Source organism: Tamandua tetradactyla, chromosome 19 (genome assembly GCF_023851605.1).
Source record: "Tamandua tetradactyla isolate mTamTet1 chromosome 19, mTamTet1.pri, whole genome shotgun sequence".
In the NCBI taxonomy this organism is placed as follows: Eukaryota; Metazoa; Chordata; class Mammalia; order Pilosa; family Myrmecophagidae; genus Tamandua; species Tamandua tetradactyla.
In genome coordinates, this window is record NC_135345.1 from 1,566,918 (window position 1) to 1,582,846 (window position 15,929).

At 50.8% G+C, this 15,929-nt stretch overlaps 1 protein-coding gene across 2 annotated transcripts in view; it reads right to left on the minus strand.

Annotated features, from left to right (window-relative positions):
- The window catches only part of LETM1 (leucine zipper and EF-hand containing transmembrane protein 1), a 103,295-nt gene extending 88,398 nt beyond the window's left edge, over positions 1–14,897 (minus strand). Inside the window, exons 1-2 of one of the 2 annotated variants that reach the window (XM_077136217.1) lie at positions 14,631–14,895; positions 9,830–9,890 (exon numbers count right to left, since the gene is read on the minus strand). In XM_077136217.1, coding sequence (XP_076992332.1) covers positions 9,830–9,890; positions 14,631–14,709 — 140 coding nt within the window. In that variant the 5' untranslated portion in view covers positions 14,710–14,895. Of the gene's footprint in view, positions 1–9,829; positions 9,891–14,630 lie in introns of both variants that reach the window. The other variant, XM_077136218.1, reaches the window with a different exon arrangement.
- Between the last annotated feature and the right edge of the window lie 1,032 nt (positions 14,898–15,929).

Here is a 15,929-nt window from a genome sequence, read left to right on the forward strand (position 1 = left end):
GAAGGGGAGCTTATGAGGAGGAGATGGACAGCACTGGGTGGTGGTGGGGGGGGGGGGGGCGGTCTGTCTCTCTCTATCTCTCAGTCCTCTCTCTTTCTCAGTCTGTCCTCTCACTCTCGCTCTCAAATGCTGGGTGGGGTGGTCCTGCTCTATCACACAGGAGCACCTGGGGGTTCCTGCAAGGGTAGGGATATGGTACCCTGAGAGGGTGGGAAAGTCAGGAGGAAGGCCGAGGATTGCAGGCCAAGGGGACAGCAGATGGAAAACGCAGCTCGGAGAGGCATCCCACCTGAGCGCAAGGCGAGGATGGGCACTGCTCCCCCCACCACAAGCTGTGGCTACCTACCTAGCTCTGCCATCCGGCTGGGTCATGGGCACCACGAAGGGAGGCTGAGGTCCATGGTGCCCACAGACCTACCTGGGATTAGGCATGGAACTGGCAAAGGCACACAAGGGGCTCTAGCTGGGGCAGAGCTCGGCATGGGCTGTTATTATTATTTTTATATGTTGTATGGCAGGGTCACATTTCATTATTTTTCCATGTGAGTATGCCGTTATTGCAGTATCATTTGTTGAATTTTTGTTTGTTTTGCTTGTTTGTTTGTTTTTGGGGAAAGTGCATGGACTGGGAATTGAACCCAGGTCTGTCGCATGGCAGGTAAGAATTCTACCACTGAACTGCCTTTGCACCCCCTGGACTATTACTTTTTGCAAGAATAAATGAAAAGCCACTGAAATGGCAACTGTGTGGAAGCAAGGAAAGGGCTAGGACATTAGCACACCAAATCAGATCAAGAATATGATTACAACTGCATTTAAAAACAGGAACGTCAAAAAAAACAAAACAAAGGAAAAAACCCAGCAAGTCATTACTGAGACATAAGAAAACACCAGAGTATAGACAGTAAGCTCTGTGTCCACGTTAAATCTCTGGAGCTTGATAACTGCACTCAAGATGACTGCGTAAGTGAATATACCCCGTTCACAGGAACAAGCTCACAATACTTCATTCATGGAAGGATTACGTGTTCAAGGAGTGTGCTGTGTGCAACCTGCTCTCAGATGTTCAGAAGACAGATAAAAGGAAGGAAGGGAGGGAGGGGGATTGAAGGGAAGGAGGAAGGAGGAAGGAAAACAGCAAAAGTAGTAAATGCTAAAACTGGTGGATCTGAGTATCTGGGGGTGGGGGTACTTTGGAGTTCTCTATGGGGGTTGTATAATTTTTGTAGCTGTTCTGTAAGTTTGAAATTATTTCAAAATAAAAAGTTAAAAAAAACAACAACAATAAAACGACACTGGCAGTGATGTGAATGAACATGTGGGACATTTGGTGAGGCAAAATAAGCCAGAAACAAAAGAGCAAATATTGTATGATCTTATTTAGAAAATCCTTAGAAGAAAATGCACTTGTAGCAGTCACATTTAGTCCAGAGTGGTAACTGCCATTTCTGGATTTTGAGAGGCTATGTTCTATATGTATAACCTCATATTTAAAGAACGAAGCTGATCAGGTCAGGTTTAAGGTAATTCAGAATACAGGGGTAAGGAGGGCATTTACTTTAGAACTTCACCTACTCTGAGACAAAAGCAAGGTTTTTTTTGTCCAGAATCTAAATTATCAGTAGCACAGAATCTAACTGAAACTGTCTGGATAGATCATTTAAACAACCCAAACACAGAGGGCCCAGAATAAAACTGAGAGCCTTTAATCCTGTTTAGCTTAATGTAATGCCTGGATACATCCCAGAGTATATTAAGCAGATAATCAAAACGTATTGGCAGGGGACTTCTGGGAAGAAGGCCAACTAGAGAAGCTCGAGCTTAGCCCTGCGCCACGGAAAAGTCAGAGAAGGGACAGGAGGGCCACCGAGACGGTGATTCGGGAGTGCGGCCGACCTGGGGGAGCTTGGGCACCATATGCGGCGGCCCTGGTGGCAGAGGCCAAGGAACTGGGAGGCAAAAAGCTGGAGCCTACGGCGGAGGCAGGGAGCCCGTGGGAGAGCACAGACGGAAAAAGAGGACTGGACTAGGAGTAAGCCAGGCCACCTTCCTTGGGTGCGCTACCCTTACGGGGGCAGCCACATGACCGGCAATTCACCCCACATCCCACGTATCTGAACCCCATCACCCACTCCCATTCCGCACGCCAGGTATCCCCAGCCCACCAGCCTCCAGTGCACGTACCCACCCCACATCCCCATCCCAAGTGCAGCCCAACCTACCTCTTCTGTACCCCTCCAGAGCACTACCTCCCCCTCCCTGTTCCCTGCAGGCTGTTGCCAGCGCATAAAGGCTGCAGGCAGTAACCTCCATACCCAGGCTATACCTGCCCCCTGACCATAGTGTCACATAGCCTCACCCTGCCCTCCCTGAGCTCAGCACATCAGTTCATGGCACTCCTAGGCCCACGCATGCACGTGGGACCTCAATTGCATCACTCAGCTCTGGGAATCACACTTTTCAGCAGTCCTAGAACCACCCATGTTTACGGCCCTCAGCCTCACTTCCCAACTCTGAGAACGTGCCAACCTGCACAGCCGGTTCACATCTGCCCCCAGTCCTCAAAGGCATAACACCAACCTGCTGCCACAGCTCTACGCATGCGCACAAAGGGCCCCGTGCTGTGGACCAGCACACACCAGGGTTATATCCCCCAGACCGGTGCACCCACACAGCTACATCCTCCCTGGCTGCTGGGCGCCCACAGTCACAAGCATCAGCATAACATCCCCAACCTGCGCCCAGACCTGCCCTGAATCAAATCACCACACTGAGTGCCCACCCCGTGCCCTGCTCCCTGCTGCACAACCATCCTGCAAATGCAAGGCCTTAGACTACTGAAAGAAACCAACTCCCAAAGTAAATCAGTCAAGATATTTATACGTCACCAAGACAGCAAAAGATCACTAAGCATATCACAATGCAGACAGATAGAGTCCTGCCCAATGACCAAATTAACACACCTGAAGAGACACAGACGTTGGAACAATCAATCAAAGATGTTCATACAACTCTACTTAATACAACAAGTGAGAAAGCAAGTGACACAAAGGAGATCAAGAAGACAGGAGAAGAGCACAAAGAGGAATTTGAAAGAATAAATAGGAGAACAACAGAAATCACAGAGATTAAAGATTCTGTTGACCAAATAAAAACTATACCAGAGGCACACAGCACCAGATTTGAAGAGTCAGAAGAATAAGTGATATAGAGGACAGGATAACTGACTTCAAAGACTCAAAACAGCAAATGGCAAAAAAGATGGAAAAAACTGAATTGGATCTCAGGAAAATGATAGATAAAACAAAGCGCACAAATATAAGAATCACTGGTGTCCCAGAAGGAGAAAAGAGTAAAGGGTTAGGTAGAGAAGTTGAGGATATAATGGGGGAAAACTTCCCAACCCTCATTACGGACATAAACATGCAAGTCAAAGGAGCACAACTTTCTTCCCTTCTTCCGGGGACTTTGCCAATACTTTTTGATTATCTGCTTAATATACTCTAGGATGTATCCAGGCATTGCAATAATTTGTATAGGATTGAGGGACCTCTTTCTTACTCTGCGCTTCCTGTGTTTCAGTTGTTCAAATGAGCTATATAGATAGGTTGAAGCGGATTATGCAGGACAGAAAATTTCAGTTCCACATCAAATAAACCATTCTTACATTGGTTTCAAAGAGTATGTGTGGTTCTAAAATACAGACACAGTCTTCCTTACCCCTATGTTCTGAATAACCCCAACCTGTTTGGCTTCATTCTTTTCTCTAAGTATTAGATTATATATAAAAATCTAATACTTAGATATATATGTCTGCCTGTCAAAATCCAGAAACAATAATCACCACTCTGGACTTAATGTGTCTACTGTAAAAGCTTGCAATCTAGGCCCCTGTTTTCTTATAAGCATTTTCCAAGGTGACCATACCATTGTTGTTTTTTTGTTTCTGGCTTATTTTGTCTCTCCAGATGTCCCACATGTTCATTGACATCATTGCATGCCTCATGACCTTGTTCCTTTTTGTAGCAGCCTTCTGTGTCTCTTAGGATGTCTTTACATTGAAAGTCTATTTTGTCTGATAGTAGTATAGCTACTCCAGCTTTCTTTTGGTTACAACTTGTGTGGAAGATCTTTTCCTATCCTTTCACTATCAACCTATTTGTATCCTTATGTCTAAGATGAGTCTCTTGTAAGCAGCATTTGGCTGGATTATGTTTATTAATCCATTCTGCAGATCTGTATCTTTTAATTGGTAAATTTAGGATGTTAACATTCAAAGTTATTACTGAAAAGGTGTTTCTTGATCTTTTAATCTTATCTTTTTAAATTTTATTTGTCAGATCTATATATTATTTTCCCTCTTTCTCTTTGTATTATTTAAATTAGCCCTAGTGGTGCTCTTCAATTCTGTGCCTTCCTCCAGACCTCCTTCTCCTGTCTTTTTTTTTCAGCCGGCAGAACTCCTTTTACTATTTCTTGTAGGGCTGGTCTCTTATTGACAAATTGGAACTATTAAACCTTACCATGAGGGAGTTCCTTGATGCTGTGTCAAACTTTAGGGACACCAAAATCAGTAGGCCATGCCTTCAAGCAGGAAGCTTACTCTCGTGAAGCTTATGTAGGTAGCGGAGAAGCTTATACTACCTACAAGCATGCCTAAGAGTCACTTCTTGAGGACCTCTGTTGTGCTCAGATGTGGCCTCACTCTCTAAGCCCAACTCTGCAAGTGAAATCATTGCCCTCCCTCCTAAGTGGGACACAACATTCAGGGGTGAAAGTCTCCCTGGCAACGTGGGAGAGGACTCCTAGGGATGAGCCCGACCCTGGCACTGTGGGATCAACAATTCCATCCTGATCAAAAGGGGGAAAAAAGTGTAATTAACAAAGTATCAGTGGCAGAGAGAGTTCAAATAGAGTCGAGAGGCTACTCTGGAGGTTGCTCTTACACAAGCTTCAGTTAGACCTTGCTACCTATCATAACCTGCCAAACCCCAACCAAAACCATTCTAGCCAATCCTAAAGAACACCTAGGGCAATATATTTGATTCCACAAGGGTTCCATGCACTAGAGTAACTTTCCAGAACCTCCAGATGGGTCAGATAAGTCCTGAAAACTAGCCCAGTCTCTCCAGAACATCGGATAGTTCCATCTCCCTACCTCATATTAGTGACAGAATCTTCCAAGACCAAAAATTGAGAATTGCCATAGCCCAAACCACTCCAAAGAGAGCTATGGAAAGATCAAAGGTGATGGTGACCTTATGCATAGAAGATAGGACTTAACAAATGAATATGAATGCTGAATCATTAAACTGACATCTCTTTTACTCTCCAGTATTTCAGAGCAGCTAGAAACCTAAACTTCTGAAACTGTAACCCATGTCAAAGTCTGAAATATGTTTTAAAACTAATTGTGGTGCTGTGCTTCGAAATTTATAGATTTTTGTATATATGATATTGTACACACACACAAAAAAAGGGAAAAAAAAGTCAATTGTGATGAGAAAAAGGTATTTAAACCCTCCAGCCTCCTGTATTTTGGAGCCACTAGAAGGAAAAATATGAAAGGATCATATGGTAGCCCATGACAAACTCTGGGATCTATCCTGCAACTACTTTTTGAAGAACACTTTGAAAACTACTGCTTTTTTATTTCTTTGCTTTGTGTATATGTTATACTGTACAATAAAAAAAGTTAAAGAAAAAAAAAAAAGAAGCTAGAATGGGCATAGCCCAAATACTCCTATAGAGTATAAGAAAGATCAGAGGTGATGGTGGAGCTATACTGAGAAAACTGGGTTTAACAAATGAGTGCTAAATCACTTTACTGATATTTCGCCTCCAGTACCTGTGAGCAGCTAGAAATAAAAACCTAATATTGTGGAACTGTAATATACCAAACTGTGAAATCTGTTCTACAACTACTTGTTGCGATGTACTTTTAAATTACTGCTTTTAGGTAAATATGTTATTTAAAGAGAAGGAGTATAACAGAGAAGATACGATTTAACAAATGAGTATGACTACTGAATCAATATATTGACATTTCTGTCAGTCTCCAGCGTCTTGGAGGCGCTAAAAGGAAAAACCTGAAATTGTGGAACTGTAACCCATACTAAACTGTGAAATGTTCCATAACTACTTGTTAAAATGTACATTGAAAATGAAATCAGAAAGAAAGATAGACGATAAAGACTGAGATAATATAATCTAGGAATGCCTGGAGTGTATAATGATACTGATTAAATGTACATTTAACAAATGTTTTTGAATGAAAAAGAACAAAGGAATGTCATTACTGCAGGGTGGGAAAATAGATGGTAATTCATATTTTAAAATTTTAACTCCTGTGTGAGACTAAAGCAAAAAATGTTTATTTGGTATAAAATTTATATTTTGACCAGTGCATGTCCTAATATAACTTATGTAGACAGCTTAATTGAACATTGTAAGTACATGGACCCTTCAGTAGGGCATGAGATTTCGTTGGTTTGTCCAGAGTGATGCCCCAATAAACCCTAGAGTGACTTGAGCAGTGAATAAAATAGCAAAGTTGCTTTTGGGGAATAGTGAGAAAGGGGGAAAATTCAACTTCCCCAAGTTGAATTCTTGATATTCTCACAAGCAGTGTGGACAACAAAAACAACAGGCTGATCCCCAATCTTGGGGTTTATTCATATGAAACTTAACCCCACAAAGGACAGGTCAAGCCTACCTAACAGTCACCCCCAAGAGAACCTCTTTTGTTGCTCAGATGTGGCCTCTCTCTCCAGCCAACACAACAAGCAAACTCACCACCCTCCCCCTGTCTACTTGGGACATGACTCCCAGCGGTGTGGACCTTCCTGGGAATGTGGGACAGAAATCCTAGAATGAGCTGAGACTCAGCATCAAGGGATTGAAAAAACCTTCTCACCCAAAAGGGGGAAGAGAGAAATGAGACAAAATAAAATGTCAGTGGCTGAGAGATTCCAAACAGAGTCGAGAGGTTATCCTGGAGGCTATCCTTACACATTAAATAGGTTATCACCTTGTTATTCAAGATGTAATGGAGAGTCTGGAGGGAACTGCCCGAAAATGTACAGCTGTGTTCCAGTAGCCATGTTTCTTGAAGATGATTGTATAATGATATAGCTTTCACAATGTGACTGTGTGATTGTGAAAACCTTGTGTCTGATGCTCCTTTTATCTACCTTATCATCAGACTAGTAAAACATATGGAATAAAAATAAATAATAGGGGGAACAAATGTCAAAATAAATTTGGGTGTGTGTGTGCAAGATGGCGGCTTAGCAATGTGCGCGTTTTAGTTCATCTTCCAGAACAACTACTAAATAACCAGAAACAGTACAGAACAGCTCCTGGCCAAGTCAGTGACCAGACACACAGCGTACCTTAGTCTGGACCAGCTGGAACGGTTGCGAGCCTCCCCAGAACCAAATGATGAATATGCAACTAAGTGATGATATTGTGAATTACTGATTATCTATGTTAATTTTTAAAATTAATAAATAAATTTAAAAAAAATAAGAATTAAAAAAAAAGAAAGAATACTTTCTCGGTCCCATGATGCTGGGTCCCAGCTCACCCTGGAATTTCTGTCCCACATTGCCAGGGAGGTTTACATCCCTGGGAGTCATGTGCCATGTAGCTGGGAGGGCAGTGAGTTCACCTGTCGACTTGGCTTAGAGAGAGAGAAGGAAGGTATGCTGGTTTGAAATGATGTATGGACCCTAAAAAAGCCATGTTTTAATCCTAATCCCATTTTGTAAAGGCAACCGTTTCTTCTAATCCCTATTCAGTATTATATGTCTGAAACTGTAATTAGATCAACTCCCTGGAGACGTGATTTAGTCAAAAGTGGTTGCTAAACTGGATTAGGTAGAGGCATGTCTCCACCCATTTGGGTGGGTCTTGATTAGTTTAGGAAGCCCTATAAAAGAGAAAACATTTTGGAGAATGAGAGATTCAGAGAGAGCAGAGAATGCTGCAGCATCACGAAGCAGAGAGCCCACAAGCCAGCGACCTTTGGAGATGCAGAAAGAAGTCACCCCGGGGAAAGTTGTTGGAACCCAGGGGCCTGGAGAGAAGACCAGCAGAGACCATCCTGTGCCTTCCATGTAAGAAAGAACCTCAGTGGAAAGTTAGCTGCCTTTCCTCTGAAGAACCAACAAAATAAATCCCCTTTTATTAAAAGCCAATCCATCTCTGGTGTGTTGCATTCTGGCAGATAGCAAACTAGAACAGCATGGTTGGCCACATTAGCTCAGCAGGCAGAGTTCTCACCTGCCATGCCAAAGACCCAGGTTTGATTCCTGGTGCCCATGCAAACAAAAAAAGTACTGACAAAGCCCTGTGAGGGTTGAGAGAAAAAATATGGAACTATTAAACTTTACTGTTGAGGAAACCCTGGATACTGTTTAAACATTAGGGACACCCAAATCAATAGGCCAAGCCCTTGATCTTGAGGCTTGCTTTTGTGAAGCGTATGTAGGTAGCAGAGAAGCTCAGCCTACCTATAGGTATGCCTAAGAGTGACTTCTGGAGGGCCTCTGTTGTTGCTCAGATGTGGCCTCTCTCTCTCTAAGCCCAACTCTGCAAGTGAAATCACTGCCCTCCCCCCTACGTGGGACATGACATCCAGGGGTGAAAGTCTCCCTGGTGGCGTGGGAGATGACTTCCAGGGATGACTCTGGCCCCGGTACTGTGGGATCATCAACGTTGTCCTGACCAAAATGGGGAAAAGAAGTGTAACTAATAAATTATCAGTGGCAGAGACAGTTCATATAGAGTCAAGAGGCTACTCTGGAGGTTGCTCTTACACAAACTTCAGTGAGACATTGCTACCTATCATAACTTGCCAACCCCCAACCAACACCATTCCTGCCAATCCTAAAGAACACCCTGGGCATTATATAAGACTCTTCAAAACTTCCACGCACTAGGGTAACTTTCCAGAAACCTACAACCTCCAGATGGGTCCCTGAACCAGGTAAGTCTTGAAATGCATAGTGGTCCAACCTTCCAGAACATCAACTAGTTCCATCCCCCATCCCTTATGATTGACAGCCCCTTCTAAAATGAAAAAGGTAAAATGAGCACAGCCCAAATCCCCCTAAAGAGTGGGAGAAACATCAAAGGTGATGGTGGAGTAATACAGAGAAGGTCAGGTTTAACAAATGGGTATGAGTGTTGAATCATTATATTGATATTTCTTTTAGTCTCCAGTAGTTTAGAGCAACTAGAAGTAATAACCTAAAATTGTGTTTTAGGTATACAGCACATAGCAAACTCTGAAATCTGTTCTACAACTAATTGTTGCACTGTGCTTTGAAACTTATTGCTTTCCTTTTTCGCATTTATGTTACTTTTCACAAATAGGAAAAACAAGAGGAGTACAACAGAGAAGATAGGACTTAACAAATAAATATGACTGTTGAATCATTATATTGATATTTCGTTTGGTCTCCAGTGACTTGGAGCAGCTAGAAGAAAAATGAAAACTCGTGGAACTGTAACCCATACCAAACTTTAAAATCTGTTCTATAACTACTTGTTAAAATGTACTTGGAAATTTATTGCTTTTTTTGTATATATTATATTTCACAATAAAAAAAGTAAAAAAAAAGAAATTGGAAGCAAACATACCAGATATGTAAGAGAAGATCAGAATAACGGGCTCTGAGATGGTGTAGTCACCTTTCAGAATTGACGGGGAAACGTTTTAGGGGAAAAAGGGATGGAAAAAAGTAGGAAATATTATTTCCCCTCAAAATCCAGAGTCAGAACATCACTCCCCAACTTTTGCTGGCAGGCTTGCTTTACTTACCCGCTGCTCACCAGACCCACAGCGCTGGCACAGCCAAGACAGGTGCCGGGCCGCAGGTCACCTAGGAGGAGAAGGGAGAGGTCAGGCACAGGTCTCAGTCCAGCACCCGCACGGCGCAGCCCTGAGCCCTGCTCTTTCTGCTGCCTCTCCAGCTTCTGAGTGCTGGAAAGTGCCAGGGTACAGCTAAGTGAGCAGTTAGCTCCCATTAGGAAAAGGACTGTCTTGGGGCGGTTCTAGGGAAAAGCGGGGGGAAAACCAGGCCCTGGCCCCCTCCAGTGGGAAGGCAAGCCAGCCCGCCCCAGGAGGCCCATGCTTTGAGCCAGGGGGAGCAGGCTGGGGGTAGAGAGGAGGCTGGATGGGGTCGGGGGAGGCCAGGCTGCTGGGCTCCCTCTGGGTGAGACGTTTCTCCCCATCAGCGGGCTGAGGGTACTCAGGGCCTCAAAAGCCAGGCAGTCTTCACAGCACGGCCAGATGGCCACAGCGTGGGCCATTCCTTGGACAAGTGAGGACATGGTGATGCGTGCACAATGGGGTCAGGATTTTGGTGTTTTCTATAGTCAGCTCGTGTCCCTAACATTCAAGTGCAGGTTTGTGTGGGCCCCCGATTCAAGAGCCCTCTTCTCAGACTGCATGTTGGGGAAAAGAGACGGCTCATTGCCGACACAGGGGTGGGCGGCAGGGGCTGTCACCCACAGGCCCTGGGGGTGTCGGATGTGGGTGTGGGGCTTGGTGCAGGCACAAGCCCTCCAGGGCTCACGGCAGCCCCCTGCGTCCAGCTCACCACCCCACCCCCCCACAGCCTGAAGAGACTGTATACGTACTGTATGTACCAAAGGTCATGCTGTACCTCGATATTTTAAAAAAACATGCAGTGAACACACCAAGTCGTCTCTCTGGCCAAGGACCTCAGGCCCAGACTACTTTCCTCCCAACAGCAGCCATCCGAGCCAGGCCGCAGCAAAGCCCCCGCCCTCCCCAGGGGTCTGGCTGGGCCTGGCAGCCCGTCCTCTAGCCCAGTCCCCCAGCAGGCAGACACCACACCTCCCAGCCCAAAGGCGAGGGAGCAGCTCCCTGAGCTCAGTGGCAGCAGTGCCGGCTCCTCTCCAGGGCACCCTGTCTGCCTGCTGCGCCGCACACCCTCTCCGGCTCTCCCCAAACCTCTCCTGAGGGACAAATGGCAAAGGGTCCCCCGCCCCCGCCCAGGCCTGAACGGGCCCTTTTCAGCCCTGCTGCTGAATCCCCGGGTCGACAAGTGGGGGCTGTGCACAGCGACTTCCTCTCAAAGCGCAGAGTTCAGAGGGGGCAGAGAGGGCCAGAGAGGGGCGCCTCCACAGCAGGGGTCCTGGCCAGTACCACCCCAGCCCGGCGGTCATGGTCAGCTCCCACAGGTTACAACCCCTGAGAGGACGTGAGAGGGCAACTCGGTGCTCTGGCCCCTGCCTGCCCGTGGGAACAGCTGACACCCCCACAAGAGGTGCCTTCGACCTGCCCAGCGCTCCAGGCGGTCAAGGTTGTCAGAAACCAGGAAAGGCTGAGACACCGCCACAACCCAGGGGAGACTCACGTGCTGCCCCAAGGCGCTGCGGGCTCGGGATGGGGTCCTGGGCAGAAACAGAGCATGAGGGGCCACCAAGCCCACGGCAGCGCAGCGCCTCCTCACGCCACGTGCCCCGCGTGCAGGCCCCGCACACCCTTCCGCCGGCAAGGCGACCCCGCCCCGCCCATGCCCGCAGGTTCAGGGCCACCCGCGCTTCTGACCAACTGGCCACAGATTTTGGGGATCCCACCCTCCTCGGGTTCAAAATTTGCTGGCATGGCTCACAGAACTCACTGAGGGCTGCCGGCACGGTGACAGTTCCTTACAGTTGCCAGGACACAGAGAGGCCCGGAGAAGAGGTGCCCGGGGAGAAGTACGGAGCATCTCCAGCATGCCCTGTCCCCGGGGAGGTAGACAGTCATGCTCCAGCTGGGCAACGAGCACAGGCTGGGGTCCGTGCGGGGTCTCACTCGGCTAAGCTCCATCTCAGGCGCCCTCCATCCCCTCCCCAGCCCTCAGACCACAGGTGAGGCCGGGCCTGCCCTGGTCCTCTCAACAGGTGAATTACAGACACTCCCATAACGTTCAGAGGTCGCCCAGCTGGGACCAGACCAGCCAAGTTCTTTATTATACTGACTAAGCAGACCTGAACAAAACATGGACTTTGCTTAAGAACGTGTCGAGGCTGGCTCAACAGCTGTAACACACCTAGACCTAAGGAGAGGGGAGGCTGGGGGCACGGCACAGGCCACTCCAGCCTTTCAATTTTCCCAAATCTGAAACTGTTCAAAAGCCACTGGGGCCAGGCCCTGGTCCCAGGTCCTCTAGCCGCACCTGCATTGTGGCCCTGCCCTGGTGCTCCCCCAGCTGCCCTCCACGCCCCCCAGCACTCACCGCCCCCCAGCCTGGCCCTTCCAGCCCTCCCCCCTCTCTGAAGCTACCACGGCCCCCCAACTGGGATGCTCCAATTGGCCCCCCAGCCCTGCCTGGTCCCCTGGCCCTGCTTCTCTTGTTCTCGCAGCCCTTGCCAGTGTACTGCAGGTCTGCTCCCATCCCAGCTGCCCCCCAACAGCCAGGACAGGCAAGGCGGGCTTCACAGGGAGCACCAGGTGCCGTGCTGGTGCCTCCTAAGTGTCATCTGCTGTCAGGGCAGCCACTCTGTCCCCGCGTTCCCACGAGGAAACCGACTCAGCAATGGAAGTGAGACAACAGGATGCAGACCCAGGAGCCTGGTGTCGGGATGGGCCCTGTACGCACAGGGCAGTAGAGGGGTCCTCAGCACAGGGCTGATGACTGGACTCAGGGTAACCCGGGACCTGGGGACTTGACCGCTCAGAGGACCTGACAAGAACTGAGGCCCCACCCCAGAGAAGGGCCTTGCACATGCCACTGGGGTGGGGTTCATGTCTGCCCCCCCAAGTCCAGCCCTGGGCTGCACGGGGAGAACCCTGGGCAAGTGCCACAGACACAGGCCCGGCTCTGGGCCGTGACTTCCCTTTTGGTCCCACAGCAAAGGTGCTGGTTCTGTAACCAGGCAGGGTAAACCAGAGAGAATCTATGTTCCTGGGACAATAAAACCACACACAAAAAATCAGATAACTCCTAAACCATGAACACACACCACAGAACTGTGAGCTAGCAAAAAGGACCCACAGCATCGTCCTTAACGTTTTGAGAAGGACAGAGAGAACACCGGAACCTCAGAGAGACCACAACGAGCCAGACACAGACTGGGCCATGGACACCAGGCTAGCCGCTCAGCACAGGGTCTAAGCGGCAGACCTGCGGCTACTGCTAAAAACGACAGGAGATCGACTTCTTGTGGGGGATTCGCTAACTGCGACACACCTACATATTATCCTACCTGAGTCTCTCAACTTATAGGGCAAACATTATCCCGTCACACTCTTACAGATAAGGAAATGATGAACTCAGGAAGGTTAAATAATTTAAAATACATAACCATGGGCATCCCCAGTTAAGCCAGGAAGTGGCTGAAGACACCACCAGCTAACAGCGCCCAGCCCTCCCAAGTCCGGAGAGAGGAGGGAGAACTGTGCCCCTGTGAAACCTAAAAGGACCCACGGAAGACCTGACCCAAGCCCTCTGTAAGTCAACCCAAGTGAAACACAACATGTTTCTGTCAAGATTTTGGTTCTCCCCAAATTGGCCCATAAATTCAACGTAATTCAAAAACAAAAAACCAGAGACAAGTGATAAAAATAGAATACAGACTGTAAGCTTTACATCAGTGTTAAATTTCCTGTGCTTTATGCGGTTACAGAAGTGAGGATCCTTGTTCTTAGGAAACATAAGTGGAACATGCAGTGTTGTTGAAAGAGCATGGCGTGAGAGTGCAACCTACTCTAAATGTCTAGAAAACAGGTAAAGTGATACAACTAATGAGGCAAAATATTACAAGGAGGTAGATCTGGGTCTGTAAACTCTAGATATGTGGGAATTCCCTGTATCAGCTTTGTATTACTTTTGCAACCATCTTAAGAGTTTGAAATGACTTCAAAATGAGTTTTAAGGGAGCAAGCGAGCCCCTGCATTTCTACCTGGTTGGCACCTTAACCCCCAAGTGCCCCAGGAGTGAGGTGTCCGGCGGGACCCCAGGGCGAGCCCCCGGCTTCCTGCTCCCTCCTGGCCTCCTGCACCGGCTCCCCGGGCAGGCCAGCGGCCCCCCTAGGGAGTCACACGCGCGCCCTGCTCGGAAGGCACGGTCTGCCTCGCACGCGGCTCCCCGCACAGACCCGGCCCCCGCCTGAGGTGTAGGCACCGGCCTCGCCGATTCCACGGACCTTCTGTAGCCCCGTGGGTCCTGCTCGCCCGGCGTGCCACGCCGCCGGGAGTCCCGGCCAAAGGCAGGGCTGCCCCACGCGTGGGTGCCGCAGAGAAGGGAGCGCCAGGCGGGCGGTCAGCAGATCATCGCGACACTTTCCTAGCCAGCCGGACCGGGGCGGCCGAGGTCACACAGCACGGGTGGCCAGGGTGACAGCGACACCTGCCCGCGCCACGCGGCACACGCGCCAGGCGACCACGGGTCCAAGGGCGGGCGGCGGCCCGATGCCCGGGGGAGGCCGGGAGCTCCCCCATCCGCCCGGCCCCATCCCCCGGGCCCCAGTGCGCGCGCCCCGAGCCGCTCCGCCGGGGAAGCCGGCTCCGCCCGGGTCCCCGCCCTGGGCCGGGCGCCGGCAGCCGGGCGCTTGGGGGGCGGGGGTCGCCGCGCCGCACACCTGGCCCGGGCCCCGGCCCGCTTACCCCTCGGGGCGGCGGCGCGGGGCGCTGGGAGGCGGCCGGGCCCCCGGCCGCGGCAGCTCCTCAGCAAGATGGACGCCATGTGCCCGGCCGGCTCCTCCTCCTCCTCCGCGGCTCCTCGCCGTCCTGAGCGCCGCAGACGGGCGGCGGGCGACCCTGGGCCCGCGCGGAGGCTGGCGGCGGCCGTTGGCGGGCGGCTGGCGATCAGTTCAGCTCAAGGACCTGGCGCCGGCTGCGGGAACCGCCCGGGACAGACGACTTGCGGGCGCGGGGCGGGGCAGCCAGAGGCCGCGCCCATTGGGCCTCGGCGCCCGCCGCCGCCAGGTGAAGCCGGGCCGCCCGCCCGCGGATTACAGCTCCCGGCGTGCCCCGCGGCGGCGGCCTGGCCCGTGACGGCCGTAGAACTACAGGTCCCGGTGTGCATCGGGGCAGCCCGGCCAATGCCCGCTCTGGAATTACAGCTCCCGGAGTGCACAGGGGCTGAGGCGGGCGGCCTGCGCGCGCTGCATCCTGGGTCATGTAGTTCCGCAGCTGGGGCCGCGGCGCGCGGAGGGAGCGGTCGGCGCCTGCGCGGCGGCTGCCCTTGCTCGTCCTGATGGTTGTCGCGGACCGGGAACTTAGCGGGCACTGAGCCGTACGCCGACACTTAGCAGAGGCCCCTGGGACGTTCTGGGGAAGTCTCTGTTCCTCAGCCCCGTGGGCGCCTTTCTCGGGGCTGGGCACGGGCTCCGGGGACGGGGACGGGGGTCCTGCCCCGGAGGACCGGGCCGCGGTGGCCCCCGCGGGGAAGGACACTTCGCGCGGGTGGGGACGCTGCCGGCCAGACTCCTCCCCGCGCCGCGCCCTCCCGTCCGGCTCAGGCCTGCACTTCTCCCGGGGACCCGGCCCTCTTCCTGGGATGGCAAGGCCAAGGCCACAGCCTCCAGCCCTTCCAGGAGAGAGATGGCCGCCTCGGGCAGCCGCTGACCTGAGTCACGGCTCCCAGGCACTGCAGCCTCCCTGCCCACGCCAGGGTGGGGAGACCCGGCAGCCTCCCCGCAGCCGTCACTCCAGAGCCCCACGTTCCCCTTCGTGGATGGGGACACATGCCCAGGGGTCGTGGGGGGATCCGATGAGGTGACCCAGGGGATGCAGGCTGGAAGTAATGTGGGGGCCCCTTAGCTGCTGGAAGGCTCTCCGCGTCTGCTCACACAGGCCTGCACCCTAAGTCAAGGACACCAGGTCCTCCCCAGGGACTGGACATCCACCCCCCCAGCCCTTGTTTCTGACCGGCCCTCTTTCCTGCAGGCTCTTCTGTCCCTG